The sequence below is a fragment of the Lepisma saccharinum genome, chromosome 26 (assembly GCF_977018435.1).
Source record: "Lepisma saccharinum chromosome 26, izLepSacc3.1, whole genome shotgun sequence".
Classification (NCBI taxonomy): Eukaryota; Metazoa; Arthropoda; class Insecta; order Zygentoma; family Lepismatidae; genus Lepisma; species Lepisma saccharinum.
Genome location: NC_139254.1, coordinates 50934205 through 50947370, shown reverse-complemented (window position 1 = coordinate 50947370; position 13166 = coordinate 50934205). Strand labels below are relative to the sequence as shown.

Here is a 13166-nt window from a genome sequence, read left to right as displayed (position 1 = left end):
AACCACGAAAACCCGGACATATCCATAGTGCGTATTGTGTAAGTGCGCATAGACGAGTGATATCCGAACTTACGTATAAAGAAAGTCCAATGTGTGTATGCAGACTTATGTACACAAGTACAGTGTTAAAGGGCTTCTTTTTATAAAATGTGTCTCTTTGGACTAAGTGCTGAAAGGGTAGAGTAATCCATTCCCTTCAAGGCGAAGAGAACAAACAGTCTTACAAATTACATACGGCGACCAAAGTATCTTATATATATATATATATGTACATCTATATAAATTCTTTATCATAATGGGTAGTCATGACTCAAGACACCCAAGAACTTTCATAGGGATAGGAATGGAATAGGAGGCAGAAACTCTGTCCTCAATGTATTACAAATATTTTTAATATGTATATTCCAAGAGTGCATCAATGTAGATGTATATTTCAAGTATGGTAATTTTCAACATGTCTATTACAGGATTATACTAATGTCAATATGCAAGACCATTTCAAGTGTTTCTTTTAACAGCATATGTGTAATTTAATTTTATATAGCCGTGAATATTTATTTTTGTGTGTGTTTGCATAATAGTGTCTAAGGTTAGTGAGGATAAAGAAAAACGAATCGCTTCTCGAATCCTTTTTCTTTTTCCCGAGGGGCCAGGATATGTATGACCAATCAGCATTGGGCATACATGCCCACACACAAATAACCACAGGCCAACCTAAGTACAAGGGCCATTAGGTTGGCATCAAGGAAAGCTTGTGAGAGCTATTTTCCCAGAAACCTATACCCCCCACCCCCAATTAGAATCATGGGTCATGTTTACCAACCAGTTGTCACTCATGGGAGGGGTAGAAATGCTTTATTTATAAAGAACCAACCATTGTTAGGCTAACAGTAGCCATTTTGGAGAACAAAAACCATGTGTTCCAAATCACATGTTTACTAAATCTTTTATTCTTTATTGAAAATCAGAGATAACACTCACCCACAGGTAAAATAATGCCTAATTTACTAAAAGTAAACTCATTTGCAATTATCTGGCATAATTAAGCCAGAAAAGGTGAAAAAACACTTTTGTTTACACTTTTTAAGCAATTGATAACTCTGCCATCTGGTGGGAGAAAGTGGCACCTCTCCTACAGACAAGGAAAGATCTCAAAGGACTCCAGCTGGCCAATGAGAAGCCTTCAAGGCTGTGACGTCACAGAGGAGACTTTCAGATGGCCTATTGCGTTCTGAGCTTGCTATTCAAGCTCACTTGTATTACAGACCCACCTCAGAGCAGGTCACCTGGAAGTTGCTGGTAAAATCCAGTGTGTGAATGGCCACCTGTGCCAGCAACAAAGGATACATAAAGGGAAAAGGGATCTAATGTCCTGTTACAGTAAACACAGGCCTAAGTGTGTGTGACCAAGTGGGATATTGTGTCCACAAGTGCATTTAAGGATCCCAGTGAAAATTCAGCAAAATAGCGAGTTTTGTGTCCCTCATCCCATGTGAAAATCCAGACCACATGGTCGGCAGAACTGACGCCATAGAAGCATCCATAGGATATCAGAGAATATCCAAGTTGTTCTTAGCCATCCATCCAAGAAAAGCCAGGAAAACTCATTTATCACCCCCCAAAGCCTTTGTTACACCAAGGAAACACATAATATTAAATTTTTAGTGTGGTGTACCCCAAATTTGTCTATGTGTCGGGGTGTGGCGATAAAGAGTGAAATAGTGTGTGTACAGCCCCAGGTATGATTGATATAGTGTGAAAGCGGCTGATATGTAAGTACAAAATCTTTTGTATATCTTTTTTGTGCCATGTACAGTGAAGTGCTCATGTTTGGTGGCAGCTATGCCACAAGCGGTGTTCTTTTCAATGAATAAATATGTCGTTTAAAAGTGTCTGACCTTCTATCATTTTAGTGAATCATAAGCCTATTAAGCCCTCCTCTAGTTACCGATTATTAAAGTTAGGCTAAAGTTCGTCTGTTGCTTAACAGATATCTCAGGGGATATCTGTTCTTATACGGAACACCACACGTGGAATAGGGTCTGCGCGTGGCCGCGTAAAGCATGGTTCTCTTTTGTTTTTGCTGTTTTTGATATATTATATATTTAAAGTTAACCTTTTGTAAAACAAACTAAAACCAACTTTAAATCAACATAATATAAACAAGCAAACCAAAAACCATCCCCTCTTACTCTTGAACATGAAATATAGGGTTTATTTACTGACACGAAAACTTCTGAGGTCTGAATTATCCTGCGACTTTTACAAATCATCAAAAAGTCGATTAATTCTGGTGTAAATATTTGCGAAGCAAAAATGGACTCCTTTAAACAGGAATAAATTTAATACACTGTAATTACATAAATGTGCTATTAGAAAGGAAACGTTTATGCACAATAAGTATAATTTTTAAATCAAATTTATAGTTATGTTCAACATTTTAACACAGAAATGCCATTTTAAATACGGCTTTTGATCCCGAAATGTGTTCTGATCTTTTGTTCACCACAAATATGTAGTTTTACTAAAACATAGTACAAAATTTAAGAATGTTGATAAATTCTGCTGCGAAACGTGACATGAAATTCCATGAACTTACCTCTCTCTCGGCTTCTTCCATTGCTTTCTTCAGTTTGTATTGTTCTAAAATTTGCTGTCGCCTCATCTTCTCTTCCTCCTTCTTACGTTGCTTTTCCTCTTCTTTTAACTTCTCCAGCTCTTTCCTCCTTTGTGCTTCCTGTTCCTTCTGTTGCTTCAGTTCCTCCTGTTGCTGCCTCCTTTGCAGCGAGAGCAGCATTATGCGTTCCTTCTTCTTCTCCATTTCATCTAATGCATTCTGAAAGTAAATGACACTTTTGTAGTAAAAAATGGTCATGTGCATCAAGGTATCTTTTCTTATTTCTTTACGTCACTTTTGTGCCTCTTTAGGCTATATGCAATTATGAAGATGATTTAATGAAACGGACTGTCCCAAAGAAACACCCATCTCCAGACCACATAGAAACTATAATGACTGATTGATTGAATTGTTGTCTTAAGTCCAGTTTATACACAGATAGGTTAATCAGGACTGGATCTACAGTAAGTTTAAAGTGGGATCTGAACCACCGAACAATGTGTCTCCACCGGGCATCAAAATCGGGACCCCTTGATTACAAGGTGACGACGTTACCAATATGCCACCAGGGAGGCCTCATATAAAGTATAAATGAATTTATCAAGAAAATCAATGTAAGGAAAGTGAACACTGATTGAACACTGGTTTTCACATGTGTTAGAAGAAAATAATAGAATAGATAAGAACAGTTTCATAAAAATTTAGGCAAGAAATGAAACCTGATGATATTCAAAAACAGTAATGGGCTAATATAAAATTATTAGTGATACCAATAAAGTAAAACACAGACACACATATAAACTTTACTCATAACGATAATAATATTCTACTAATCCAATCTAAAGTGGAAAACATTCTATGAAAAATTTGAATAGTTTTTAATTTCTTTTTTGGCTCATTAATTAAAGGTTTTCAATGTTTTCCCTTCGAAAAATAAATGGTTTGTTCATAAATATACAATAAATGAAATTTACAATAACAATGAAGTGGAAGTTTGAACTAGATGATGTGATATATATAGATTTATCAGATATACCTATATCAGCTGGTACTGCTCGAGTACTGATTGTCACGTGCACAGTTTAAGTATATAATGTTTATCTTTGTTCAGTTTTAAATGTTGATTTCATGTTGGAGGGGGGGGGGGACAAAAAATGCAGTTGATAATAAGAAGACGTGAGTAGGAATATAAAATGCAGCATAGCGGTGAAAAATTAGATCAAAAGCAGTATATAAAATGAGGCACATTATGTTTGGCTCCCGCTATTGCAACAACTTAAACCGATCACATGCAGAGGACAAACTGGCTACACCAGCGCTCCTAGCTGTAAGCTAGGAACCGGAAGTCAACCCAACAGTGAAGCAACAAGTTCCCAAGTGGATGGTGGCAGAGGCCACTGAAATTAATCAAAAATTTACAAGTAAGTTTCGCGGAAATAATTTAGTAACTCACTTACATCCTCTTCTTATCAACCGCGTTTTTTATTCCCCCTACCATGAAATCATCAGTTAAATGTTTGACTTGAGTAAATTAAATTACATAACTACTTTTCTAGAATGAAGCATGGGTAATTTGTTTAAGGAAACGTAGAAGAGGGCTTCTTAAAGTGCTCAATGTTAGCAAAAATATGATTATAAACTGGGTGCAAGTAATTCTGCCGGCACCCATGCTTATGGGTCACATGAAGTGTAATATTCTGTAAAAGGTTGAGAACCACTGCCCTAGTTAAAAGATGAGGCTCAGCACAAATAAGGACAACGCAATTACCACAGAGGACTCTATTGGGCATGGGTCCAGGTGTCTAGAGCCTTGTTGGCCTACAATACTGCAGTTACCAGTGTATACTATTGGGTAACGTGTGGGGTTCACTACTGGGTGCCTTCTCACATCACCCCTTACACGGCCTTAGTTTGTCAATAGCCAAATTACTCAAGACCAAGATGGAGCATTTAATTTGAAGGATGTAACCAAGCTTGGTTGTAAAACAAACACACAGTCCTAATTGGTAATAAGAAAAAGCACTTACAGGGTCCGGATGCACCAGCTCGGTACCAATAACAAGGCCAACCCCTGCAACTGGTGCTTCCTCATCCTTTGCAGCAGCCAAAGGAGCCATTTCTTCCAGAGGGACATCGGGATCAGTTTCAAACATCTCCTTCTCAATGCTCGGTGGAGTGGAAGGATGGATGTAGTCATTCTGATCATCCATTTTAACTGGTGTTATGGACTGCAATTTCTCCTATGAATTTAAAAAATCTCATTACTTAACACTTGTAATTGGGGACATGAAATTTATGGGATAAATATGAAAATTGCAATTAAATGTGTGCATAAGAAAACTGCAAAATACAGTAAATCCTCGATTTTACATTTTTCTACATTATGCATTCAATCGTCATTAACCCAGCAAGTCATATGTCATAAGTCATAACATTCTTCCTGGACTTACATTTTACATTTTCATGCATTATAAGTTTTTTTCTTTTCATCTGGTACCTTGAATAAAGTAAAATCGGTGTTTCATCTGGTACCTTGAATAAAGTAAAATCCGTGTTCCAATGCATGTATATTTAAAAATAAGCACAAATCATGTTTGTCCATGTGGGTACATGTATATTAAACAGAAATGTGCATAAGCTCAACAGTAAACATCTTCAATCTATTAATAAACTTTTTATATTCAGCAATTTGACTACAGTGTTTGTTGCCTTTCTATGATGGCTCTCATATTCAGTGGCATACAAATGCATGCATTCTATTTTTTATTTTATCGAGTTATATGAAATTTATTACTGTAACTTAAAAATTCAGCCTGATATGATGCACATATAAACCACCTGCAGTGATTAAATACATTGGATGATTTGATATAATATTCACAGGCTTCAGTACAATAAAAGTAGACTTAGTCTCACATATAAATAATAGCAAAATAATGGAATGTTCATCACATTTTTTTAAAAAATATCATTTTTATTATGATTTTAGTGTCTTTTTGCATAGTATAAAATAAAACTGTGCATTGAATCAGAGTATTAGCTTCGTTCATTGCAGAAGAACACTGGAATAAATTAAATAATGAAAATGGTAACATAGACCCACTATGGAGTTTTCTTTTTCATAAGTGGAGTAAGCCACCATCTTTAAAATTTAATGTAACAGAAAACATCAAGAAACTCTGTGAAAGCAATGATGATTTTGAATTGCCTGATGATATTTGGGATTCATAATATTTTTTAATAAAAATAATGTGATCAAAATATTTATCTGAAATAAAAATAAAACAGACTGCTTGTTTTTTTCACAGTTATGTTGCTATATTACAACACTGTAACATTGTATAAGGGATTCTATTTTTTATTTTAAAAAATCTTAACCATTGTTATAACTGTATCTTTAGTCAAACTAAAAATAAATGTCTGATGAAGGGAGCGTGTGTTCTCCTGAAACGTCACAACGAAAAACTGTGTTTTTATGCTTGAAATAATGAATCCGAGTATGCCCAGGATTAAGACAAAAAGAATAATGCCATGTCAATGTTTATTACAACAAATAACAAACTGCATACTTTTGTGGATTGAAATTAGATATTTTTTTTTCACTGGCACTTTTCAAGATATGTTAGCCTCAGCCATATTGAATGCAAAAGCATCAATGTTCATTCTTTTCTTGGCAGTTTGTAAAGAGTGCACAAATAATCAAACGTTCCTTTGAAGGGCACGTTTCATTATGCTTTACAATGGAATCATGTCAATCTATGGTATGTGGCATTACAGTGCTTGCACATGAGAATTACATAATATATGATTATGATTACTATCCAAGACATACCAAATTCTGAACTCTTGAGGCATCTTTCACAAACAATGAATCACTTCAACTAACAATAGAGAGAGATGATCGCAATCGATCCACTTTTTCAAGTGCTAGGGACTTTACATTAATTATGTCAACAAATAAACCAGTTTATTCTTTTCGAAAATTTTGCATGCATAAGCAAAAAATTACAATTTTTAAAATTTAGCAAGTGACTACGGTATATTTGTAATACACAAACACACAATAAAAAATAATTTTAAAGGTTTGTGACATTTACAAATCCCAATCTCTGTCAACGTAATTTTCTGTAAACACTTAAAAGTTCATGTGGCACATTATCAATATTTACACTATATATTATCATTAACACATTGGGGTCTCACGACGGGCATAGCCTGCAGTGCACTTAAAGTCAATGTGGACGAACGACAGGCATAGCCCGTCCTGCGGTATGCAATCGCTTTGCCGATTGAACGACGGGCTATGCTCGTACTTCGTCTCATGCGCGTGTTCATTCAAGCCCCTCTGTTGAAATTCCGATCGCTAGGTGACTCATGTGCTATTTTTATCTCGCACCTGCGACTGTTTGTTGTCGCGTTGATGTACTGTGCATTGTTTAGAATGGCGTCGTTAGATCCAGACTGCATATCAGAAATTCTGCATGAGGATTCTGCCTCAGAGTTTGAAGTTAGCGATGATTTTGATGATGCAGATGAATTTGAAGATTTGGAAGGTAGGTTATATTCGTAATAATTATTGTAGACAATATAAACAGTGTTGCAAACTCCAGTATTTTATGATGTAAACTCCAGTATTTTATGAATGAAGTGAGAAGAGGTAATTATTCATCTTGCCTCTTGCTTGATTCTCCTACATGCACTAATGTATTTTTAGTTTACCATTTATTATTTTATATAGTGTATGTCAAATTAAAATTTATTTTATTTTTTTAGTTTATTTATTTATTTGTTTAATTTTTACAGATGACACAGAACCAACTGACACATCGTCTGGTCCTGTCCTGCAGCCACTTTTCATACAAAAGATAATTACTTGTAATTTGTAATTATTTGTTATGTGCACATAAGAAGTATTCTTATGCAAGATTCAAAAGATGTATTGATAGTTTACGTAGTTAATTATTGAAATTTCCAGATTACAAACTTAAAATATCTCTATATTAACATGTGTTACAATGTTGTACTTTTTTTATCTTCACAAAACATTGCTGAAAAAATAATAAAAAATGTCTGAAAATGAAAAGAAAATTTAACAATTTTTGTTCATTGAAAAGAGGAAGTTTTGTAGTTTTAAGAAATATGTGGTAAATAAAAACAAATTAAAAATATTTTTTTTTATGATTTTTTGAAAAACAACCTAAAACCGCAGACCAGAGGTAACAACGCTGTATTATGAGGCCAGACCCGAATGTGTTAAGTCACTATATGTCTTGCAAAAAAAGTTATTCACACAACATGAACACAGTGTGTACATCAGAAAAACATTTAGTATCGCTATGGAATCACTGTAAAACACCCTCAATTTCATATCAGTTAATCTTCTTTCTGGCAGACATTGGAAATACACCTGAGGAAGTATGATACAATGGAAGATCATCTGCTAGCAAGCAAAGTAGATAATTTTATGAGATATTTGTCATGCATTTCAAGAATTGCATAACAATGCTCATTTGTAAAAGAAACTAAACACAATACTAGTGAGTACTAGTTTCTCCATATTTAAAACACAATAAGTTATGTACAGTGGAATTTCGATTTTACATTTATCAGGGAACCAAGCAGGAAAAAATTAAAAATGCAGGAAAAATCGTGATGATGATTATGAGTGAAAACATAATGAAACTGACGGACACTTGCAAAGAACACCAAAGATGGTTTCAATTGGAAGATCACCACTTTCCTTTAAGTATAATTCTCATACATGAAACATCTGTTATAGCGTAACAGTCTTTAAAAGTGTGTGAAAAATCATATTTACTGCATGCATCATTAAGGACCTGCATATTAATTTTTTAACAGAATACAAAATTACGATTACTCACTGTAATGATCACTTTAGGGCTGTAAGCAAATTTTATACATTTTGTCAGAAAAGAATGTGAAAATTGCAAAATAAATTCTCAATAAATACTCCTAAATTCCGTGAGACTTTTAAACTTGTTACGGTTCTTTTAATTTCGGTGGCCTCTCCCACCAATTTGGGAATTTGTTGCTTCACTGCTGGGCTGGCTTCTGGTTCCTGTTGTTTCCATGCATTCATCCCAGCAGTGAAGCAACAAGTTCTCAAGTCGATGGTGGTAGGGGCCACCAAAATCAATAGAACCTTTAAAAGTAAGTCTTGTGGGAAAAATCAGTAATTTGTTTATGTGTTTTATTATACAACCACATACACCCCTCAAAAAGTGCTTGGGATTGTCTGTACACGTCATACAACCTATAAAAGGCATTGCTGGTTGATAATACACTCATACCAGCTACAACAGTCAATATGGACAGACGACACAAACTGAGTGAGGTGGAAAGAGGGATGATCATTGGAGCCCACAGGTTTGGGCATTTGACCCGTGAGATTTCCAAACAATTTCAGATACCCCGGTCGACAATGAGTGATGTTATCGTGAAGTGGAAGCGAGAGGGGGTCATGACATGCCGACCCAGACCCAGTAAACGGAAAATATTAACAGATCGTGACCATCGATGCTTGAAACGTGTGGTGAAGTCAAACCGGAAGGCGTCGTTACAGATGGTGGCACAGGAGTTTTGATCGGCTTCCAGTAGTGCTGCAAGTGATGGTTGCACTTGGTTTTCATGGTCGCGCAGCGGTTCACAAGCCGTCCGCAATGCGACCCGTCGGTTACAGTGGTGCAAGGAACGCCGCCATTGGTCTCTTGAACAATGGAAATCCATCCTATGGAGTGATGAATCACGCTACCAGATGTGGCGGTCCGATGGATGTGTGTGGGTGTGGCGTATGCCCGGTGAACGCTGTTTACAGGACTGTATCGTACCCACAGTGAAATTCGACGGAGGTGGCATGGTCTTGGTCCTCTTGTTTTAGTTCGGGAAAACATGAATGCCGATGCATACCAAAAAGTTCTGGACAATTCTGCGCTAGCGACATTGTGGGAACAATTCGGTATTGGCCCATACCTGTTTCAGCACGACAATGCTACATGTCATACGGCAGGCATTATCAACACGTGGTTCGAGGACATGGGTGTGCAAAAACTTGAATGGCTAGCCCAAAGTCCAGATATCAACCCCATTAAACACCTTTCGGATGAGTTGGAGTGCTACTTGAGCACCAGGCCATGCCGCCCAAAACATACCATTGAGCTGTTTGCTGCTTTGCAGGAGGAATGGGGCAACATTCCCGTCGACACGTATCACAAATTGGTGGAAAGTCTTCCTCGAAGGGTTGTGGACGTCACTGTGGCAAAAGGTGGCCCTACACGATACTGATGTGATGATGTGGTATGGGTAGGGGCATGCATATTTCGTTTTTGACGAAAAAACGAAATTTGAAAAAACACATTGTAGTGTTAATTTTTCATGTTTTTGAAAGGTGTGAGATGCATTTTGTGACCATGTTTTGTCACGAAATAATGCGAAATGAGCTGCAAAAAGCGAAATTAACTCTTAAACACGAAATTTACCATTTATATACACCGACGCGACACTTTCTGAAGTCTGAAGTATCCTGTGGGTTATGCAATTCCCGGAAAATTGATTAATTCTGCTGTTAATATTGGAGAAGCAAAAATGGACCCCTTTACGCAGAAATAAACTTAATACTCTTATAACTACATAAATGTGCTATTAGAAGTGAAATGTTAATTCTGTGGAATAAGTGTAGTTTTTAAATCAAATTTAGGATTATATTCACAATTTTAAAACCAAAATGTCTTTTTATATACCACTTTTCATCCAATTTTTCACCGCTATAACACCGATATTTCATTTTATTTACCGCTTTTGAACCCGAAATTGACTCCGTTTTTGTACCGAAATTTTGCTTTTTTATTTACCAAAAATATGTGCCTCTAGGTATGGGGTGTTCGGTGACGAATGGCAACATAGTGCATGTCACTCCCCAAACATGAATAAACTCTTAAGGTGCTTCTGAACCTTTGGTATGTTTCAGAAAAAACTTTCTTAAAAATCTCTCATTTTGAAAAAGTGGCATTATATTCCAAATGATGAAAAGTTACATCTGAGTTAAATTTCTTTCAAGCAATTCAATTAAATATTCATTTTGCTTGGTTGTGCGGTTATCTAAATATATGTAATTGCTTGTGGCACTATAAAGGTATTTTCTATCAGTGCTTGTGGCATTATAAAGGTATTTTCTATCAGATATCTGACAAGAGTGAAGCAAACCACACAAAGCTTCACTTCAATGTTCTGGATGGAACTTTAAGACATTATTTTTCAGAATTTGGAGTGGAGATAAATCTTTGTTGAAACAGAATAAATGTCCAACAGCACTTTTAACATGAAATTAATAGTTTGTATCTTTCTGTATCTGAATTATTGCGTAAGATTTGCAAAATTTCTAGAACACTGAATAATTATGTGGTAAAATATAGTATTAAAGAAAAGTAATGTTTCTGTCATAGGGAACACAATTTTATAATTCACACATTTCACACATATGATGATTATGAATATGACTATTTAGACACAAATATTTATTTTGAGTAGTAAGTATAACATTTCAAAATCAAAATTTAGATTTTTTCATTTAGATGTCAGTTTTCTTTTGCAGTGTAATTTTTGCACCACAAACGTGTATTATATCTAAATATATTTGTTTCGCGGTTATGTGGAGATTGGTAATTTAATCTAAAAAGGTAACTTTTCATTTTTACACAGTTTTTGTTTGAGATCAATTCAGGTATGTACTGTCTTGCGATGAGTGGCATGGTTCCTGAAAAAAAGCCCCCTGCGTATGAGTGAAAACACACCTTCCCACGGATGCAGACGAGACCAGCAACGGACAGCGCCAAAATCCCGATGCGTGGCAAAAGAAGGAAGTACTGTGCTAGAGCAGCAGAAAGTGAAAGGCCCATATCAACTAGCAACTCCACAAATGAGAGTGGGAGAAAAAGGAACCACACCACCCGCAGCAAGACAGTACATGTCTGATGGGCACCAGACAGGTGGCATAATTTATCGTGAACAAAAACTACATGGAAAAATGTAACGTGTACCTTTTTAGAGTAAATTATCACAAATGTGTGTCAACAATCATATTAATCTTTCAGGTTTTTGAATGCTGAATTTTCATTAATTTTGCTCAAAAATTTTGTGATTCAATGTGACAAATTTTAATTTTCTGTTTGTCTCGTACGTGAATCTATGAATATTTTGACTCCAAAAGTATAATGTTATTTAAAATTTAAACTGATGCTTTCCAATGTTGAAAAATACCAACCACTAGGCTAGTTACTGTACCTTCTTTGGCGATGACTTCCGCACTCTCAGTTGAGGCTTCGGTCTTTTCGGGGCAACATCATCATCAAAGGAAATGTAGAATCCTTTCTCAGCATTCATGCCATCCTTAAGATGTTCTGGTTTGGCATCCGTCCCAGTCTCAGGAGATACTTCGGACGACAACTTGTGGCTTGCTTGTTCCGGGGAGACTTGGAAAGTCCGGTTAATCGCAGGTCGCGTAGGGGATGGTATCCTGTAAGTCCTGCTGCCAGAAGTTATTTGCAATCTCTGAATACCCTGCAGCAACGCTTGTTCATCCTTCTTCTGATTTGGCATATCGATGAACGATATGCTCTGAGGTTCCATGTCGTCAACCGGAGGCGTGGGAATCGGTGCGTGCATCACACCGTAACCCGCTGCTTGCCTCGGAGCAGTTTGTTGTCCAGACACTTTACACTGGGTAGGCACAGTTCTCTCACTACTTTGCACTGGGTACTGATTGCTGAGGCCTGGCTTTTCTGCTTCGACCATCAGCTGGTTTATTCTGTGCACGTTTTTATGCTGCGGCGACGACGTCACGGACAACATTGACGGAGGGGTAGAAGTGGAAGTCTGCGGATACATAGGGGGTGCGTGCGAGGGTCCCTGCTGTAACTGAAACGACATATGCTGCACGCCAGGGCCAGGATATCCGATATTATTCACTATTTGATTAGGTGCTTGGTACTCCTGTTGAAACAAGGCACTCTCCATTCCCAAGCTGTGATGATGAGCTCCCTGGTCACCGTTGTGATGCCTCATGTCTCCCATCGTCTGTGTGTGCTGGGGATATCCCATGGATTTATCATTCTGAGGATGAAGAACGAAACCACCCTGCTGGCTTGTGTAAATTGGTTGGGAAAAATTGTGATTTGTTGGCTGGTGCCGGCTTTAAATAGAAAAGAGAAGAGAAATTAATAAAATAAATTATTCTATCATGCACACACAGTTAATACACTTAAATGTATATCTGAATGCTAATGAAAGACAACCTTGACTGGAAACTAGGGATGTGTCGAAGCCGATTACAGATGTATAAAAATCGGCAGAAATTGACACATCGGCATCGGTAAAAATCTGATATTTAAACCGGTACAGATTATACTCGTACTAGAGTTTTTACCTTCTAATAATATTCTAGTTTTGTAAGATTTATTGAAAATTTGGTTATGAATCATCATTATTGTAGAGTTTTTGTAATAAAATTATTGCAAACTCTCATTCAGAGGATCAA

At 36.6% G+C, this 13166-nt stretch overlaps 1 protein-coding gene across 11 annotated transcripts in view; it reads right to left on the bottom strand.

The window, feature by feature from the left end:
- Patronin (calmodulin-regulated spectrin-associated protein patronin) overlaps positions 1 to 13166 on the bottom strand; it is a 191259-nt gene that overhangs the window by 42867 nt on the left and 135226 nt on the right. For all 11 annotated transcript variants that reach the window (XM_083112650.1, XM_083112657.1, XM_083112653.1 and 8 more), the window contains 3 exons: positions 11915 to 12821; positions 4645 to 4857; positions 2600 to 2836 (listed from right to left, as the gene is read on the bottom strand). In XM_083112650.1, the coding sequence (XP_082968776.1) occupies positions 2600 to 2836; positions 4645 to 4857; positions 11915 to 12821 (1357 nt within the window). The remainder of the gene's footprint in view (positions 1 to 2599; positions 2837 to 4644; positions 4858 to 11914; positions 12822 to 13166) is intronic.